Source organism: Oncorhynchus mykiss, chromosome 14 (assembly GCF_057628025.1).
Source record: "Oncorhynchus mykiss isolate SJ-2025 chromosome 14, ASM5762802v1, whole genome shotgun sequence".
Taxonomy (NCBI): Eukaryota; Metazoa; Chordata; class Actinopteri; order Salmoniformes; family Salmonidae; genus Oncorhynchus; species Oncorhynchus mykiss.
Window position 1 is genome coordinate 23,378,961 of NC_143035.1, and position 20,621 is coordinate 23,399,581.

General features: G+C 45.7%; 1 protein-coding gene across 1 annotated transcript in view; it reads left to right on the forward strand.

The window, feature by feature from the left end:
- Nucleotides 1–20,621, forward strand: part of LOC110487749 (ecto-NOX disulfide-thiol exchanger 2) — a 202,247-nt gene that overhangs the window by 64,470 nt on the left and 117,156 nt on the right. The window contains exon 3 of the mRNA XM_090198596.1: nt 11,648–11,806. Within this exon, the coding sequence (XP_090054722.1) occupies nt 11,648–11,806 (159 nt within the window). The remainder of the gene's footprint in view (nt 1–11,647; nt 11,807–20,621) is intronic.

The window sequence follows — 20,621 nt, forward strand, 5'->3', positions numbered from 1 at the left end:
AACATACGACTGTGGATACTTCACTATGGGGACAGGTTGTCTTGTGGGGACAATGTACTGTAGAGACTCCACCATGGGAACATACGACTGTAGAGACTTCACTATGGGGACATGATGTCTTGTGGGGACAATGTACTGTAGAGACTCCACCATGGGAACATACGAATGTAGAGACTTCACTATGGGGACATGATGTCTTGTGGGGACAATGTACTGTAGAGACTCCACCATGGGAACATACGACTGTAGAGACTTCACTATGGGGACATGATGTCTTGTGGGGACATGGTACTGTAGAGACTCTACTATGGGGACATGGAACTGTAGAGACTTCACTATGGGGACATGGAACTGTGGAGACTTCACTGTATGGACATGGTACTGTAGAGTCTCTACTATGGGGACATGGAACTTTAGAGAGTCCACTATGGGGACATGGTACTGTAGAGACTTCACTATGGGGACATGGCACTCACAGGAGAGATAAGCTTTATGGGGACAAGGCTTCCTTGGAATCCCCACTAGAAACTTGTCATCTCCTTCACGGGATTAAAGATATGCATAGCCCTGCTTCACATGGTTAAACTTCTGCATAGCCCTGCTTCATAGGGTGGAGTGGTGGCAACTCACCCAGCTGTTACTTGAGTTATGACATCAGACATTACAGGACATCTACAGTCAATACTGCTTAGTTGTCTTAGATTCCAACTGCTGCCTGTTGGCAGCCTGGAGCCCCAGTGGGACTACAACAGTGGCCATAGGGCCCATTGAGCTGCATATGGTTATTCAGTAGGGCTGTAGAGGGATGACTGTATTGACCATAAGGCTATAGATCAGGGTTACCCCACTGTCGGCCTGTGTGTGGTTTATTAACTTTTAAAAAATTATAATTGTTGGACATGCACTGCATGCACAATTATTAGGCAAGTGAGTATTCTGATCTTATCATTATTTCTATGCACATTTTTTCCAACTCCAAACCATATAAACTTGAATGCTTATTGGACGTAATCATTTTCTGATTATATGTATATTTGTAATGAGGGAGGGTGTGGTGAGTGAATAACACCTTATGTCAAGGTGTGCATAATTATTAGGCAGCTTCATTATATCAGGTAAAATGGGACAAAAAAGAGATTTAACTGACACTGAAAAGTAAAAAAATGGTCAAATGCCTTTCAGACGGATGCAACACTGTTGAAATAACTGTTGAGGCGTAACCACCTGACAATCAAATATTTTGTTGCGAATAGTCAACTAAAATCAAATCAAAGTTTATTTGTCACGTGCGCCGAATACAACAGGTTGTAGTAGACCTTACACTGAAATGCTTACTTACAGGCTCTAACCAATAGTGTAAAAAAAGGTATTCGGTGAACAATAGGTAAGTAAAGAAATAAAACAACAGTAAAAAGACAGGCTATATACAGTAGAGGAGGCTATAAAAGTAGCGAGGCTACATACATATATCGGTTAGTCAGGCTGATTGAGGTAGTATGTACATGTAGATATGGTTAAATTGACTATGCGTATATGATGAACAGAGAGTAGCAATAACGTAAAAGAGGGGTTGGTGGGTGAGACACAATGAAGATAGCCCGGTTAGCCAATGTGCGGAACACTGGTTGGTCGGCCCAATTGAGGTAGTATGTACATGAATGTATAGTTAAAGTGACTATGTACAGTGCCTTGCGAAAGTATTCGGCCCCCTTGAACTTTGCGACCTTTTGCCACATTTCAGGCTTCAAACATAAAGATATAAAACTGTATTTTTGTGTGAAGAATCAACAACAAGTGGGACACAATCATGAAGTGGAACGACATCTATTGGATATTTCAAACTTTTTTAACAAATCAAAAACTGAAAAATTGGGCGTGCAAAATTATTCAGCCCCCTTAAGTTAATACTTTGTAGCGCCACCTTTTGCTGTGATTACAGCTGTAAGTCGCTTGGGGTATGTCTCTATCAGTTATGCACATCGAGAGACTGACATTTTTTCCCATTCCTCCTTGCAAAACAGTTCGAGCTCAGTGAGGTTGGATGGAGAGCATTTGTGAACAGCAGTTTTCAGTTCTTTCCACAGATTCTCGATTGGATTCAGGTCTGGACTTTGACTTGGCCATTCTAACACCTGGATATGTTTATTTGTGAACCATTCCATTGTAGATTTTGCTTTATGTTTTGGATCATTGTCTTCTTGGAAGACAAATCTCCGTCCCAGTCTCAGGTCTTTTGCAGACTCCATCAGGTTTTCTTCCAGAATGGTCCTGTATTTGGCTCCATCCATCTTTCCATCAATTTTAACCATCTTCCCTGTCCCTGCTGAAGAAAAGCAGGCCCAAACCATGATGCTGCCACCACCATGTTTGACAGTGGGGATGGTGTGTTCAGCTGTGTTGCTTTTACGCCAAACATAACGTTTTGCATTGTTGCCAAAAAGTTCAATTTTGGTTTCATCTGACCAGAGCACCTTCTTCCACATGTTTGGTGTGTCTCCCAGGTGGCTTGTGGCAAACTTTAAACGACACTTTTTATGGATATCTTTAAGAAATGGCTTTCTTCTTGCCATTCTTCCATAAAGGCCAGATTTGTGCAATATACGACTGATTGTTGTCCTATGGACAGAGTCTCCCACCTCAGCTGTAGATCTCTGCAGTTCATCCAGAGTGATCATGGGCCTCTTGGCTGCATCTCTGATCAGTCTTCTCCTTGTATGAGCTGAAAGTTTAGAGGGACGGCCAGGTCTTGGTAGATTTGCAGTGGTCTGATACTCCTTCCATTTCAATATTATCGCTTGCACAGTGCTCCTTGGGATGTTTAAAGCTTGGGAAATATTTTTGTATCCAAATCCGGCTTTAAACTTCTTCACAACAGTATCTCGGACCTGCCTGGTGTGTTCCTTGTTCTTCATGATGCTCTCTGCGCTTTTAACGGACCTCTGAGACTATCACAGTGCAGGTGCATTTATACGGAGACTTGATTACACACAGGTGGATTGTATTTATCATCATTAGTCATTTAGGTCAACATTGGATCATTCAGAGATCCTCACTGAACTTCTGGAGAGAGTTTGCTGCACTGAAAGTAAAGGGGCTGAATAATTTTGCACGCCCAATTTTTCAGTTTTTGATTTGTTAAAAAAGTTTGAAATATCCAATAGATGTCGTTCCACTTCATGATTGTGTCCCACTTGTTTTTGATTCTTCACAAAAAAATACAGTTTTATATCTTTATGTTTGAAGCCTGAAATGTGGCAAAAGGTCGCAAAGTTCAAGGGGGCCGAATACTTTCGCAAGGCACTGTATGTATGATAAACAGAGAGTAGCAGCAGTGTAAACATAGGGGGTGGGGGAGGCACACAATGTCCGGGTACCCATTTTATTACCTGTTCAGGAGTCTTATGGCCTCGGGGTAAAAACTGTTGAGAAGCCTTTTTGTCCTAGACTTGGCACTCTGGTACCGCTTGCCATGCGGTAGTAGAGAAAACAGTCTATGACTGGGGTGGCTGGGGTCTTTGACAATTTTTAGGGTCTTCCTCTGACACTGCCTGGTGTAGTCCTGGATGGCAGGCAGTGTCATGCCCTGACCTTAGAGATCCTTTGAGGATCTCAGGACCCATGCCAAATATTTTTAGTTTCCTGAGGGGGAATAGGCTTTGTCGTGCCCTCTTCACGACAGTCTTGGTGTGTTTGGACCATTATAGTTTGTTGTTGATGTGGACACCAAGCAACATGAATCTCTCAACCTGCTCCACTACAGCACTGTAGATGAGAATGGGGGAGTGCTCGGGTCCTCCTTTTCCTGTAGTCCACAATCATCTACTTAGTCTTGGTTACGTTGAGCGATAGGTTGTTATTCTGGCACCACCCGGCCAGGTCTCTGACGTCCTCCCTATAGGCTGTCTCGTCGTTGTCGGTGATCAGGCCTACCACTGTTGTGTCGTCTGCAAACTTAATGATGGCCATGCAGTTGTGGGTGAACAGGGAGTACAGAAGGGGACTGAGGACACACCCCTGTGGAGCTCCAGTGTTGAGGATCAGCATGCCAGATGTGTTTCTACCTACCCTTACCACCTTGGGGCGGCCCGTCAGGAAGTCCAGGATCCAGTTGTAGAGCGGGGTGTTTAGTCCCAGGATCCTTAGCTTAGTGATGAGTTTTGAGGGTACTATGGTGTTGAGCTACGCTGAGCTGTAGTCAATGAATAGCATTCTCACATAAGCGTTCCTTTTGTCCATGTGGGAAAGGGCAATGTGGAGTGCAATAGAGATTGCATCATCTGTGGATCTGTTTGGTCGGTATGCAAACTGGAGTAGGTTTAGGGTTTCTGGGATAATGGTGTTGATGTGAGCCATTACCAACCTTTCAAAGTACTTCATGGCTACGGACGTGAGTGATACAGGTCTGTAGTCATTTAGGCAGGTTGCCTTTCTTGGGTACATGGACTATGGTGGTCTGCTTGAAACATGTTGGTATTACAGGATCAATCAGGGACATGTTGAAAATGTCAGTGAAGACACCTGCCAGTTGGTCAGCACATGCCCGGAGCACATGCCCTGGTAATCTGTCTGGCCTTGTGTATGTTGACCTGTTTAAAGGTCTTGCTCACATCGGGCTCATCTGATAGGCTGGTTCTACTGGACATCTCGCGGCTGTGCTTCCCTTTGTAGTCTGTAATAGTTTGCAAGCCCTGCCACATAAGACGAGCGTCGGAGCCGGTGTAGTATGATTCAATCTCAGCCCTGTATTGACGCTTTGCCTGTTTGATCGTTTGACGCAGGGCAAAGCAATATTTCATGTAAGCTTCCGGGTTAGAGTCCCGTAACTTGAAAGCAGCAGCTCTACCCTTTAGCTCAGTGCAAATGTTGCCTGTAATCCATGGCTTCCGGTTGGGGTATGTACGTACAGTCACTGTGGGGACGACTTCCTCAATGCACTTATTGATAAAGTCAGTGACTGATGTGGTTTACTCCTCAATGCCCTCGGTAGAATCCCGGAACATGTTCCAGTCTGTGATAGCAAAACAGTCCTGTAGTTTAGCATCTGCTTCATCTGACCACTTTTTTTATAGACCGAGTCACTGGTGCTTCCTGCTTTAGTTTTTGCTTGTAAGCAGGAATCAGGATAGAGTTGTGGTTGGATTTACCATATGGAGGGCGAGGGAGAGCTTTGTACGCATCTCTGTGTGTGGAGTACAGGTGATCTAGAATTTATTTCCCTCTGGTTGCACATTTAACATGGTGATATAAATTAGGTAGAACTGATTTAAGTTTCCCTGCATTAAAGTCTACGGCCACTAGGAGCGCCGCCTCTGGGTGAGTGGTTTCCTGTTTGTTTATTTCCTTATACAGCTGTCTGAGTGCGGTCTTAGTGCCAACATCTGTCTGTGGTGGTAAATAAACATGCACTAAAAGTATAGAGTTGAAAACTCTCTAGGCAAGTAGTGTGGCCTGCAATTTATCACAATATACTCTACTTCAGGCGAGCAAAATCTAGAGACTTCCTTAGATTTAGTGCACCAGCTGTTGTTTACCAATATGCACAGACCGCCGCCCCTCGTCTTACTGGAGTGTGGTGTTCTATCTTGCCGGTGCAGCGTATATCCCGCTAGCTGAATATCCATGTCGTCATTCAGCCACTATTCCATAAAACATAGGATATTACAGTTTTTTATGTCCCATTGGTAGGATATTCATTATCGTACCTCATCTAATTTATGATCCAATGATTGCAAGTTGGCGAGTAGTATTGAAGGTAATGGCAGCCTAGGCATCCGGCTCTTTGTCCTCTGTACCAGCGTCACTTCCTCTTGCAAATAAATGGGATGTCGGCCCTGTGGGGTGTTTGGAGAATGTCTTGTGCGTCCTCCTTGTTGTAGAAAAAACCTGTGTTTATTCCGAGGTGAGTGATCGCTGTCCTGATATCCAGTAGCTCTTTTTTGACGTAAGATACGGTTGCAGAAACATTATGTACAAAATAAGTTACAAATAACGTGAAAAAAAAACAAATAATAGCACAATTGGTTGGGCGCCCGTAAAACTGCTACCATTTCTTCCGGCGCCATTTTAACTGTGGCGCAAAGAACGCATGGACATTTTTTTTTGAAAATTAACTGCAAAATACTTGAGAAGAATTAAACGTCAAGCTACCAGGAACCCATCCTCCACCATATTCCAGAACTGCAACCTACCTGGAGTGTTCAGAAGTACAAGGTGTCAAGTGCTCAGAGATAAGGCCAAGGTCAAGAAGACTGAAACACGACCACCACTGAATACGATTGAAGCGTAAAGAAATACCCAAAGAAAGATTTTTCTTAGGTTTTATGGACAGATAACATGAGAGTGACTCTCGATGGACCAGATAGACATGCCTGTGGCTGGATCAGTAATGAACACAGGGCACCACTTCGAGTCAGGCGCCAGGAAGGTGGAGGAGGGGTACTGTTATGGGCTGCTATCATTAAGGATGAGGTAGTTGGACCTTTTCGGGTTGAAGATGGACTGAAACTCAGCTCCCAAACCTACTGCCAGTTTCTGGAAGATACTTTCTTCAAGCAGTAGTACAGGAAGAAGTCCTTAGCATTCAAGAAGACCATGATCTTTATGCAGGACAATACTCCATCACATACATCCAAGTACTACACTGCTTGGCTAGCCAGACAGGGCCTCAAAGATGCCCGAATAATGATCTGGCCCCCTTCCTCAGCTGACTTGGGCCCTTCTCAAACGTGAGATTTACAGTGAGGGAAGACAATACACCTCTTTGAACAGCATTTGGGAGGCTGTGGATGCTGCTTCAGCAAACGTTGATTGTGAACAGATCAAGAAACTGACCGGTTCTGTGGATGGAATGCTCATGGCAGTTATTGAAAAGATGGGTGGCTACATTGGTCACTGAATATTTTTCAAAGGCTGGAAATGTTATTTAATTGTCATTTTGTGTTACTTATTTGTTACACTTACTCAAAAAAAATTGAATAAACAAGTGAGTTGGGGCAAATACATTTTGTAATTTGGTTGCCTAATAATTCTGCACACTATTAGTTGCCTAATAATTGTGCACACTTATATATTCCCCTGAGAAAGACAAATCTCACTTTTCCTTTGTTAAACATTCAGGTTTGAGGTTAAATAACATTTTGGATTGACTGAGAGCATTGTGTTTGTTCAACAATAAAATGAATCCTGAGGAATGCATTTTGCCTAATAATTGTGCACACAGTGTAATAGACTGTAAAAACAACAAGATATCAGCTCCAAGTGATTTTAATTTATGAAATCTGTTCCCAAGTATTCCCACACATAATAGAGAGACACGTGATCGTATACAAATGTAAGCAAGTTTTGATTTTAGTCAATCTGTTTGGGCTTCTTGCAGTCAATTTGCAGTATACAAATCATTTGTAATTGTGCTCAAGCGCACATCTACAGATTTTTCACCTAGTCGACTCGAACCAGTGACCTTTCATTTACTGGCCCTGTGCTCTTAACCCGCTAGGCTACCAGCAGACCCTGCCTGTTCCGTCCCAGTGACCATCCTCTCAAGAAAAAAAAAAATCGGTCTGCGGCTGAATCTATATTGTATATTATGTAGAGAAGGAGATGTCTGGCAGCACATTGAGACTGGAGCCTCTGGTCTTGTTCTAGAGGGCTTTGCCTGCTCGCCTCATTAGAGAATATTACCTAGCATGCCTCACAGTAGTTCCCTGTGTTACCCTCCCTCCCTCCCACCAGCCCTCCCACACTCCCCTTTACCCATCCCTCACTCACTTCATCCAGCCCTCCCTTCCACCCTCCATTTACCCATCCCTCCCTCCACAGAGCCCTCCCTCCCCCCAGCCATCCCACACCATCCTCCACCCAGCCCTCTTTCCACCTAGCACCCACTCTGCTGGGGGGGACGTTTACCCTGGAAAACAGAGGGAGGGGAGGAAGGAAAGAGAGGGAGGATGGATGTGATATGTTGACAGCCAGGAGGTATCTACAGTGAAATGCCAAATGTTTTATTCCCGGCTGGACATTTTATTGATAGGCAGCATGAAATGTAATTACCTTCAACAAACCTCTGGGAAGCTGATTGGTTAACATGGAGATACAGGACTGTGTGTGTGTGTGTGTGTGTGTGTGTGTGTGTGTGTGTGTGTGTGTGTGTGTGTGTGTGTGTGTGTGTGTGTGTGTGTGTGTGTGCACTTCTCTGAGTGTGTGTGTGTGAATGCCTGCGTGTGTTTGTGTATCCATGCGTGGGGTGGGTGTGTGTGTGTTTGGGTGACTCTTCATATCTCTGGGACTGCAGGCAGAGGCTGTGTGACGATCTATCATGAGACTGGAGAAAGAGAGAGAGATGGAGCCAGTGGGAGAGGGAAGAGGGAGAGATAGGGGGGAGAGAGAGACACCTTGTGTGTCTGGAGAGAAGACAGAGTTCTCCGCTGATGTTTCTGTTCAGGAGACTCCTGCTCTGTCTCTGTCTCCAGACAGTTTTACCTCTGGCTGGAAGAGGCCTGTTTCACACTGAAGATGGTGTGTGTTTATCTTAAAATTCCTGAGAAGAAACAGAGTGTAAATAATCTCTGTTATCATGCATCGCTCTACTTCACACCTCCTATGCCCACTGGCTCTGAATGGAAGCGCACACACACACACGCACGCGCGCGCGCACGCACGCACGCACGCACGCACGCACGCACGCACGCACGCACGCACGCACGCACACACACACACACACACACACACACACACACACACACACACACACACACACACACACACACACACACACACACACACACACACACACACACACACACACACACACACACACACACACTCTGGAAGGAGAAAGAAAAATTCAGCAGTGAAATGGAAACAAGCTGGTCTTGATCAAACCAGATCTTTTCTTGATGTGCACCCGGAGCCTGGTTTGGCTCCTATCATCTGTCATGTTCATGAATAAATATGGTGCAGAAATATTTTATTTACCAAGAGTGAAAATTATTCTCTGTGCTCATAATATGTGTGGCAGCCAGGAGTGTTTTACATAATTCATCAGCAGTGTGCTCATTTCCTCAGTTCAGGGTAGTGGCAGTTATGAATCAGCTCATCTGCCGCATAGTGGCCAATGACAGAGCTCTGCCATGGGCCTCTCTCTCCAACCAGAGCTAGAAGCTGTTAAGGAACCTTTTGGTCCTAGACTCGGTGCTCCAGTACTGCTTGCCTGGAGTCTTTGATCATTTTTTGGGCCTTCCTCTGACACTGCCTAGTATATAGGTCCTGGATGTCAGGAAGCTTGGCCCCAGGGATGTACTGGGCAGTACGTACTACCCTTTGTAGTGCCTTATGGTCAGATGCTGAGCAGTTGCCAGACCAGGCGGTAATGTAACCAGTCAGGATGCTCTTGATGGTGCAGCTGTAGATGTTTTTGAGGATCTGGGGACCCATGGACAAATCTTTTCAGTCTCCTGAGGGGGAAAAGGTGTTGTCTTGCCCTCTTCACAACTGTCTTGGTGTGTTTGGACCATGATAGTTCGTTGGTGATGTGGACACCAAGAAACTTGAAATTCTCGACCCGCTCCACTTCAGTCCCATCAATGTTAATGGGGACCTGTTCAGCCCTCCTTTTCCTATAGTCCACAATCAGCTCCTTTGTCTTGCTCACATTGAAAAAGCGGTTATTGTCCTGGCACCACACTGCCAGGTCTCTGATCACCCTATAGGCTGTCTCATTGTTGTCGGTGATCAAGCTGTTGTGTCGAAACTGTTGTGTCGTCAGCAAACCTAATGATGGTGTTGGAGTCGTGCTAGGACACGCAGTCGTGGGTGAACAGGGAGTACAGGAAGAGACTAAGCATGCACCCTTGAGGGGCCCCAGCTTTGAGGATCAGCATGGCATATGTGTTGTTGCCTACCCTTACCACCTGAGAGCGTGATCACAGTCGTCCGGAACAGCTGGTGTTCTCTGCTTCAGTGTTTCTTGCCTCAAAGTGAGCATAACATACATTTATGTTGTCTGGCAGGCTCGCGTCACTGGGCAGGTCGTAGCTGGCTTTCCCTTTGTAGTCCGTAATAGTTTTCAAGCCCTGCCATATCCGACGAGCGTCATAGCCGGTGTAGTACAATTCAATCTTAGTCCTGTATTGACGCTTTGCCTGTTTGATGGTTTGTCTGAGGGCATAGCAGGATGTCTTATAAATGTCCGGATTAGTGTTCCGCTCCTTGAAAGCGGAAGCTCTAGCCTTTAGCTCGATGAGGATGTTGCCTGTAATCCATGGCTTCTGGTTGGGTAATGTACGTACGTACGTACGTACGGTCACAGTGGGGACGACATCGTCAGTGCACTTATTGATTAAGCTGGTGACTGAGGTGGTATACTCCTCAATGCCATTGGATAAATCCTGGAACATATTCCAGTCTGTGCTAGCAAAACAGTCCTGTAGTGTAGAATCTGCGTTATCTGACCACTTCTGTATTGAGCGAGTCACTGGTACTTCCTGCTTTAGTTTTTGCTTGTAAGCAGGAATCAGGAGGATAGAATTATGGTCGGATTTGTCAAACGGAGGGCGAGGGAGAGCTTTGTATGCGTCTCTGTGTGTGGAGTAAAGGTGTTCTAGATAAAAAAAAATCTGGTTGCATATGTGACATGCTGGTAGAAATTAGGTAAAGCATATTTAAGTTTCCCTGCATTAAAGTCCCCGGACATTAGGAGCGCCACTTCTGGATGAGCATTTTCTTGTTTGCTTATGGCCTTATACAGCTCGTTGAGTGCGGACTTAGTGCCAGCATCGGTTTGTGGTGGTAAATAGACAGCTACGAATAATATAGATGTGACCTCTCTTAGTAGATAGTGTGGTCTACAGCTTTTCATGAGGTATTCTACCCCAGACGAGCAATACCTAGTGACTTCTTTAATATTAGACATCGCGCGCCAGCAGTTTTTGACAAATAACGTAGCTGCTCTGTCCTGCTGAAAAACGGAGAAGCCAGCTAGCTCTATGTAGTCCGTGTCGTCATTCAGCCACGTGTCGGTGAAACATAAGATATTACAGTTAATGTCCCGTTGGTAGGATATTCTTAATCGTAGATCGACCAGTTTGTTTTCCAATGATTGCACGTTGGCCAATAATGCAGAGGGTAGTGGTGGTTTACTCACTCACCAACGAATTCTCACAAGGCACCCAGACATCCGCCCCGCCCCCTGTCTTTCTGTCTTTTTTCACACGAATGACAGGGATGGGGGCCTGGTCTCAGGGAAGCAGTATATCCTTTGCGTCAGACTCATTTAAGAAAAACCTTTGTCCTGTTCGAGGTGAGTAATCACTGTTCTGATGTACAGAAGCTCTTTTCAGTCAGAAGAGACAGTAGCAGCAACATTATATACTAAATAAGTTACAAAAAAATGTGAAAACACAAACATAGCAAAGTTGGTTAGGAGCCTGTAAAACGGTAGCTATCCCCTCCTTTGCCATTGTCCATTCATCAGAGCATGTATTCAGTTATTTATAGACTGGTTATGGGTCACCGTTGTTGACAGAAACCTCCGCAAAGTGTTCATGGAGAAACACACAATGTCAAACTAAACATGAAAATGGCAACATGTGCTGAACTGGTGTGAGTGGAAATGTTTTTTTTATATGTGTGTGTTGTGTGCTTCATCTAGATTTTGACCAAGGCCTTGGCATGATGACAGGCATCGCTCCCATGAACCCCATGATGCCCGGCCTCGGCATGGTGCCCCCACCCCCCCTCCCCCTTGATCTGCCCATCGTCAAGGAAATCATTCACTGCAAGAGCTGCACCCTCTTCCCCCCCAACCCCAGTAAGTCTATTTACCTCTTACCCAAGTAAGTCTATTTACCTCTACTAGACCAGGAATATACCTGCCTAACTGCTAAGCTGTTATATCCATTCTCCATAAGATCACTTACCCAGGAAGTACAAACACCTTACTGTTGCATTTAACACATTCACTGCAAGAGCTGCACCCCCCCAACACCAATAAGTCTATTTACCTCGTACCCCAGGAGGTCTATTTACCTCGTACCCCAGGAGGTCTATTTACCTCGTACCCCAGGAGGTCTATTTACCTCGTACCCCAGGAGGTCTATTTACCTCGTACCCCAAGAGGTCTATTTACCTCGTACCCCAGGAGGTCTATTTACCTCGTACCCCAGGAGGTCTATTTACCTCTACTAGACAAGGAATATACCTGCCTAACCACTAAGTCGTGGGCCTCCCGGGTGGCACAGTGTTTAAGGGCACTGTACTGCAGCGCCAGCTGTGCCATCAGAGTCCCTGGGTTCGTGCCCAGGCTCTGTCGTAACTGGCCGCGACCGGGAGGTCCGTGGGGCGACGCACAATTGGCCTAGCGTCGTCCGGGTTAGGGAGGGCTTGGTCGGTAGGGATGTCCTTGTCTCATCGCGCACCAGCGACTCCTGTGGCGGGCCGGCTGCAGTGCGTGCTAACCAAGGTTGCCAGGTGCACGGTGTAGCCTCCGACACATTGGTGCGGCTGGCTTCCGGGTTGGATGCGCGCTGTGTTAAGAAGCAGTGCGGCTGGTTGGGTTGTGTATCGGAGGACGCATGACTTTCAACCTTCGCCTCTCCCGAGCCCGTACGGGAGTTGTAGCGATGAGACAAGATAGTAGCTACTACAGCAATTGGATACCACAAAATTGGGGAGAAAAAGGGGTAAAAATAAAAAAAATTAAAAACCACTAAGTCGTTGTATCCATTCTCTATGAGATCACTTACCCAGGAAGTACAACAACCTTACTGTTGCATTTAACACATTCTTAAGGCAGGAACACACCAATAGCATTTGCTGGTATGATCAGAGGCTGTAACATGTAGAATAGTGACTTTTATTAGTTGTCAGTCAGACGTCCATGGTTTCCAAACAAACAGCTGACAACGGCAGATCAACATTTGGTGTGGTCCTATACTCTAAACATTTTAACTGACATGACAAATATGAATGCACCCTTCCCCCGTCTACCTTCAATCAAATGTATTTATAAAGTGATGTACAGAAAGACAGCCTAAAACCCCAAACAGCAAGCAATGCAGAAAAACAGTGGCTAGGAAAAACTCCCTAGAAAAGCCGGAACCTAAGAATAAGACTAGAGAGGAACCAGGCTCTGAGGGGTGGCCAGTCCTCTTCTGGCCGTGCCGGGTGGAGATCATAAAAGAACATGGCCAAGATGTTCAAACGTTCATAGATGACCAGCATGGTCAAGTCAGCACCTCACGAATAAATGTCAGTTGGCTTTTCATAGCCGATCATTCAGTTGGAGACAGCAGGTGCGGTAGAGAGAGAGAGTCCAAAACAGCAGGTCCGGGACAGGTAGCATTTCCAGGGAACAGGTTCCACAGCCGCAGGCAGAGCAGTTGAAACTGGAGCAGCAGCATGACCAGGTGGACTAGAGACAGCAAGGAGTCATCAGGTCAGTTACCCTAAGGCATGGTCCTAGGACTCCTTGAAGCTCATCTGGAGGTTGGTTAACACAGTGTCCAAAGAAGGGCCAGAAGTATACAGAATGGTGTTGTCTGCACCGGGTTGGATCAGAGAATCACCAGCAGCAAGAGCGGCATCATTGATGTATACAGAGAAGAGTCGGCCCGAGAATTGAACCCTGAGGGACCCCATAGAGACTGCCAGAGGTCCGGACAACAGGCCCTCCGATTTGACACACTGAACTCTATCTGAGAAGTAGTTGGTGAACCAGGCGAGGCAGTCATTTGAGAAACCAAGGTTGTTGAATCTGCTGATAAGAATGTGGTGATTGACAGAGTCGAAATCCTTGGCCAGGTCGATGAAGACGGCTGCACAGTATTGTCTCTTGTCGATGGCGGTTATGACATCATTCAGGACCTTGAGGGTGGCTGAGGTGCACCCATGACCAGCTCAGAAACCAGATTGCATAGTGGAGAAGGTACGGTGGGATTCGAAATGGTTGGTGATCTGTTTGTTAACTTGTCTTTCGAAGACTTTAGAAAGGCAGGCTAGGACAGATATTGTTATTTTTGTATTTTACCCTTTATTTAACCAGGTAAGCTAATTGAGAACAAGTTCTCAGTTACAACTGCGACCTGGCCAAGATGATAAAACAAAGCAGTGCGACACAAACAACAGAGTTACACATGGAATAAATAAGCGTACAGTCAATTAGACAATAGAAAAAAAGGAAGTCTATATACAGTGTGTGCAAATGGCGTGAGGAGGTAGCCAATAAATAGGCAATTAAAAAAAAATGCGGATGAGGTAGGTAGATTGGGGGGGCTATTTACAGATGGACTATGTACAGCTGCAGCGATCGGTTAGCTGCTCAGATAGCTGTTGTTTAAAGTTAGTGAGGGAAATATCAGTCTTCATAAATTTTTGCAATTCGTTCCAGTCACTGGCAGCAAAGAACTGTAAGGAAAGGCGGCCAAAGGAGGTGTTGACTTTGGGGATGACCAGTGAGATATACCTGCTGGAGAGCGTGCGTGTTGTTCTCGTGACCAGTGAGCTGAGATAAGGCGGAGCTTTACCTAGCATAGACTTATGGAGCCAAATGGGTCTGGCGACGAACAAGTAGCGACGGCCAGCCGACTGGAGCATACAGGTCGCAGTGGTGGGTGGTATAAGGGGCTTTGGTGACAAAACGGATGGCACTGTGATAGACTGCATCCAGTTTGCTGAGTAGAGTATTGGATGCTATTTTGTAGATGACGTCGCCAAAGTCGAGGATCGGTAGGATAGTCAGTTTTACTAGGGTAAGTTTTGCGGCTTGAGTGAAGGAGGCATTGTTGTGAAATAGAAAGACGATTCTAGATTTAATTTTGGATTGGAGATGTTTAAGTCTGGAAGGAGAGTTTACAGTCTAGCCAGACACCTAGGTATTTGTAGTAGTCCACATATTCTAGGCCTGTATAGGTCTGTAACAGTTTGCGTCTAGATTGTCTCCCCCTTTGAAGAGGGGGATGACTGCGGCAGCTTTCCAATCTTTTGGGATCTTAGATAATACAAAAGAAAGGTTGAACATGCTAGCAATAGGGGTTGCAACAATTGTGGTGGATAATTTAAGAAAGATTGTCTAGCCCAGCTGATTTGTAGGGGTCCAGATTTTGCAGCTCTTTCAGAACATCAGCTATCTGGATTTGTGTGAAGGAGAAATGGGGGAGGCTTGGCCAAGTTGCTGTGGGGGATGCAGATCTGTTGACCAGGGTAGGGGTAGCCAGGTGGAAAGCATGGCCAGCCGTTGAAAAATGCTTATTGAAATTCTTGATTATCATAGATTTATTGGTAGTGACAGTGTTTCCTAGCCTCAGTGCAGTGGGCAGCTGGGCGGAGGTGCTCTTATCTCCATGGACTTTACTGTGTCCCAGAACTTTTTGGAGTTTGTGCTACAGGATGCAAAATTCTGTTTGAAAAAGCTAGCCTTTGCTTTCCTAACTGACTGTGTATGTTGGTTCTTAACTTCCTTGAAAAGTTGCATATTGCGGGGGCTATGCAATGCTAATGCAGTACGCCACAGGATGTTTTTGTGCTGGTCAAGGGCAGTCAAGCCTGGAGTGAACCAAAGGCTATATCTGTTCTTAGTTGTACATTTTTTGAATGGGGCATGCTTATTTAAGATGGTGAGGAAAGCACTTTTAAAGATTAACCAGGCATCCTCTACTGGCGGAATGAGTTCAATATCCTTCCAGGATACCCGGGCCAGTTCGATTAGAAAGGCCTGCTTGCTGAAGTGTTTTAGGGAGCGTTTGATAGTGATGAGGGGTGTTCATTTGACCGTGGAACCATTATGGAACCAGACAATGAGGCAGTGGTCGCTGAGATCCTGGTTGAAGACAGCAGAGGTGTGTTTAGAGGGAAGGTTGGTCAGGATGATATCTATGAGTGTGCCCGTGTTTACGGATTTAGGGTTGTACCTGGTAGATTCCATGATAATTTGTGTGAGATGGAGGGCATCTAGCTTAGATTGTAGGACGGCCAGGGTGCTAAACATATCCCAGTTTAGGTCACCTAACTGTACAAACTCTGAAGATAGATGGGGGGGAAATCAATTTACATATGGTGTCCAGGGCACAGTTGTTGGCTGATGGGTTCTATAACAAGCGGCAACACTGAGACTTATTTCTGGAAAGGTGGATTTTTAAAAGAAGATGCTCGAACTGTTTGGGCATAGACCTGGATAGCATGACAGAACTCTGCAGGCTAACTCCACACCCTTAGGCAGTTCTATCTTGGTAGAAAATGTTGTAGTTGCGGATGGAAATTTCAGAATTTTTGATGGCCTTCCTAAGCCAGGATTCAGACATGGCTAGGACATCAGGGTTGGCGGAGTGTGCTTAAGCAGTGAATAAAACAAACTTAGGGAGGAGGCTTCTGATGTTAACATGCATGAAACCAAGGCTTTTACGGTTACAGAAGTCAACAAATGATAGCGGCTGGGGAATAGGAGTAGAACTGAGGGCTACAGGGCCTGGGTTAACCTTACATCACCAGAAGAACAGAGGAGGACTAGGATATGGGTACGGCTAAAGGCTATAAGAACTGGTCGTCTAATGCATTGGGGACAGAGAATAAAAGGAGCAGATTTCTGGGCGTGGTAGAATAGATTCAAGGCATAATGTACAGACAAGGGTATGGTTGGATGTAAGTACAGTGTTGGTAAACCTAGGCGTTGAGTGACAATGAGAGGTTTCGTCTCTGGAGGCACCAGTTAAGCCAGGTGAGGTCTCTGCATGTGTGTGAGGTGGGACAAAAGAACTAAGGCATTTTAAGCGGGACTCAGGGCTCTACAGCAAAATAAAACAATAACTAGCCAAGACAGCGGTAGACAAGACATGTTGACATTAGAGAGGGGCAAAAAGCAATCACAGGTGTTGATCAGGGGAGCTAAGACAACCATGGGTAAATGGCAATGAATGGGCAGAGCGGGATTGTTAGTTACATACAGGACCTGAGTTCGAGGCTGGGGCCGACAGGTAAACAAAATGAGGTCCCGTGTTATTGAAACAGTCCAGGGAGCATCAGTTGTGTAGCCGAGTGATCATAGGGTCAAAAGAGCAGTAATAGGTGAGTCAGGGTGCCGTTCGGTAGTCACTTCTACGCTAGGTGAGCAGTGGACACAGCGTTCAGAAAAGCTAGCGGACCGGGGCTAGTAGACATCGTAACAGAATAGCCTGTTGAGACCCATCGGGCGATCACGTCGGCAGTCCAGTCATGATGTATCGGCGGGGCTCCGTGTCAACAAAAGGGTCCAGGCCAATTGGCATTGGAGTTATTGTAACCCTAGAATTAGTTGGTATATGGGCCTAGCTCGAGGCTAGCTCAAGGCTAGCTGGTGCTTGCTTGGGGACAGAGGTGTTAGCTAACAGTAGCCACTTGTTTGCAGCTAGCTAGCTGTGATGATCCGGTGTAATGATCCAGAGCAGCAGGAATCCAGTGATATGGTAGAGAGAAGCAGTCCGACATGCTCTGGGTTGATATCGAGCTGTGCAGACTGGCAGGTGTTGTCCGAGCTAAGGCTGGCTGATGACCGGGAAAAAGGTGAAGGCCGCTAGCCGTGGCTAACAAAGAATAGTAGCTAGTTAGCTGGCTAGCTCCTGATTGAAGTTCCAGTTATAAGGAATAAAAATAGCAGATCTGTACCACATTGGGTGAGGTGGGTTGCAGGAAAGTATATTTAGTTCGTAGATAGAAAGTGAGACTAAGATATATATGAAAAAGACTGGCTATTTATAAGACATGGGAGCAAGACAAAGACTAATGCACATGTCCTACTGCAACGCCATCTTGGAATTTTAGTAATGCTGTTAGTAATGCTTTGTAGGTTAGCAGTAAAACCTTGGAAATCAGCCCTAGCCTTAACAGGAAGCCAGTGTAGAGAGGCTAGCACTGGAGTAATTTGATCACATTTTGGGGTTCTAGTCAAGATTCTAGCAGCCGTTTTTAGCACTAACTGAAGTTTATTTAGTACTTTATCCGGTAGCCGGAAAGTAGAGCATTGCAGTAGTCTATTCTAGAAGTGACAAAGGCATGGATACATTTTTCTACATCATTTTTGGACAGAAAGTTTCAGATCTTTGCAATGTTAAGATGGAAAAAAGCCATTCTTGAAATTTTCTTGATATGTTCGACAAAAAAGAGTAACACCGAGGTCCTTCACAGTTTTATTTGTGATGACTGTACAGCCATCTTGATTAATTGTCAGATCCAACAGAAGATCTTGTTGTTTCTTGAGACCTAGAACTAGCATCTGTTTTGTACGAGTTTAAATGTAAAACTTCTTTATGTCGGAAACATAAGCTTCCAGGGAGGGCAATTTTGGGGCTTCACCCGGTTTCATTGAAATGTACAGCTGTGTATCGTCCCCATAGCAGTGAAAGTTAACATTATGTTTCCGAATGACACCACCAAGAAGTCAAATATATAGTGAAAAAATAGTGGTCCTAAAACGGAACCTTGAGGATCACCGAAATGTACAGTTGATTTGTCAGAAGACAAACCCTCAGAGACAAACTGATATCTTTCTGACAGATAAGATCTAAACCAGGCCAGAACTTGTCCATGTAGACCAATTTGGGTTTCCAATCTCTCCAAAAGAATGTGGTGATCGATGGAATCAAAAGCAGCACTAAAGTCTAGGAGCACGAGGAGAGATGCAGAGCCTTGGTCTGATGCCATTAAAAGGTAATTTACTACCTTCACTGGTGCAGTTGCAGTGCTACCTTCTCTATTACCTGAGTGCTGACTATGACTGAAACCAGATCAGGGTTCATCTCTCTCCTCACAGTTCATTTATGCAGCCATAAGCCTTCTCTTCCTCTCCTGTATTGTAAATGTCAATATTGACTCCAGTGATCTGGTCTAAAATGCAAGGGAATGAAAAGGTGTCAAGGTCTCTGTGTAACTGATCTGGCCCAGGGAAGTTCTGCAGGGCCTTATCGTCTCCAAATTACAATTCTGACAGCTTATAAACTCTCCAGCCTAGCAGTAGGTGTTATGGGTACACACACATTCTAAACAGATACACACATGCACACATGCACGCCCACCCACCCACCCACCCAAACACAAATACACACCTCGCAGACACACATGGATAGCACCAGACAGCTAAAAAGTCGCTCAGGAATGGATTGTTTGACACTGTTGCTTGTGTGAGACTCATTGGATATAGAGGGAGAAACTGATCTACGTTCACATCTCCTCAGAGAGAAATAAAGAGCGAGAGAGGGAGAGGAGGGAAGGGGGAATAGAGAGAGAGGTGGAGAGGGAGAGAAGGTGGAGAAAGAGATAAAGAGGGGGAGAGAGAGAGATGGGGGAGGGAGGGAGACAGGGCGTGGGGAAAAAGAGGGAGGTGGAGGGAGAGAGAAAGCGAGAGAGAGGGAGATAGGGAAAGAGAGAGGGAGTTATGGGGAGGGAAGGGGAAAGAGAGACTTGTGAGTGTAGTGATTACTGTACATTTTTTGTTTATTTTACTTTTGTTTATTATCTAGTTCACTTGCTTTGGCAATGTAAACATTGTTTCACATGCCAATAAAGCCCCTTAAATTGAAATGTAATTGAATCGAGAGAAGAGAGAGGGGGGTTGGATGGGGAGGGAGGGGGAAGAGAGATAGAGGGGGGAGAGAGAGGGAGGGAGACAGATAGGGAGAAGGGGTGAGAGAGAGGATGAGAGACAAAGCAAGGGGGTTGAGAGAGGGGGGGAGAGAGAGAGAGAGCGAGAGAAAGGATGAGAGCGAGACAGAGGGAGGCTCCATCTGTAATAGGAAGAGTGACCTCTGTGAAGACAGAGCCTCCATCTGTAATAGGCGGAGTGACCTCTGTGAAGACAGAGCCTCCATCTGTAATAGGCGGAGTGACCTCTGTGAAGACAGAGCCTCCATCTGTAATAGGCGGAGTGACCTCGGCAAAAACAAGACACTGTGGTGTGTAAAACATGCCAGGCTGCAGGTTCGATGCCCCCTCCGTCTCTCCTCTCATTCTCTTTTATTTTCTCCACTCATCCCCTCCTTCTTTTGGGGTCACGTCCAGTTAATTACCTGACTACCTCGGTGTCTTTGTGTTCATGTCAGCCAGGCTATGCATCATGTCATACACCACATATGTTTAATGCTAACCTTTATATAGTGTTAAGCTTGTGGTATCCCGGGAGGTCTACCCGGGGGGGTTGGTGATAGAGGGGAGGTACGTGCCGTGACGTTGGCTCCCTCTGCTGGGCGTTCACGGGCTGGGCACCATGACGATGATCGCCAAGTACAGGTATTTAGTGGAGTGTGCCAACCAGCCATGCAGGCCACAAAGGGAGCACCGTGGCATACTGTGAGGGAAGACCGAGAGACAGACACGGAGTAGAACCTGGGAAGGACTGAGTAAAACCTCCATTATTTTGTTGTTATGTTTATTTTGTTGCCTAAGTCGTGTTTTCTGACTAGAACCTCCCTGTTTCTCAACCCGAGCGTACAGAGATTACCATAGAGGAGCCGGTGGCTCAGTTTATCCTCAGCAAGCAAAAGCAGGAGTCTAGCCCGAATCCGTTCCTGGTCAAGTTAATGGAGGAAGATGTGGAGATGTATTTGTGCACCTTCGAGAGGACGATGCAGAGGGAAGGATGGCCCAAGCCCAAGTGGGCCAGCCTT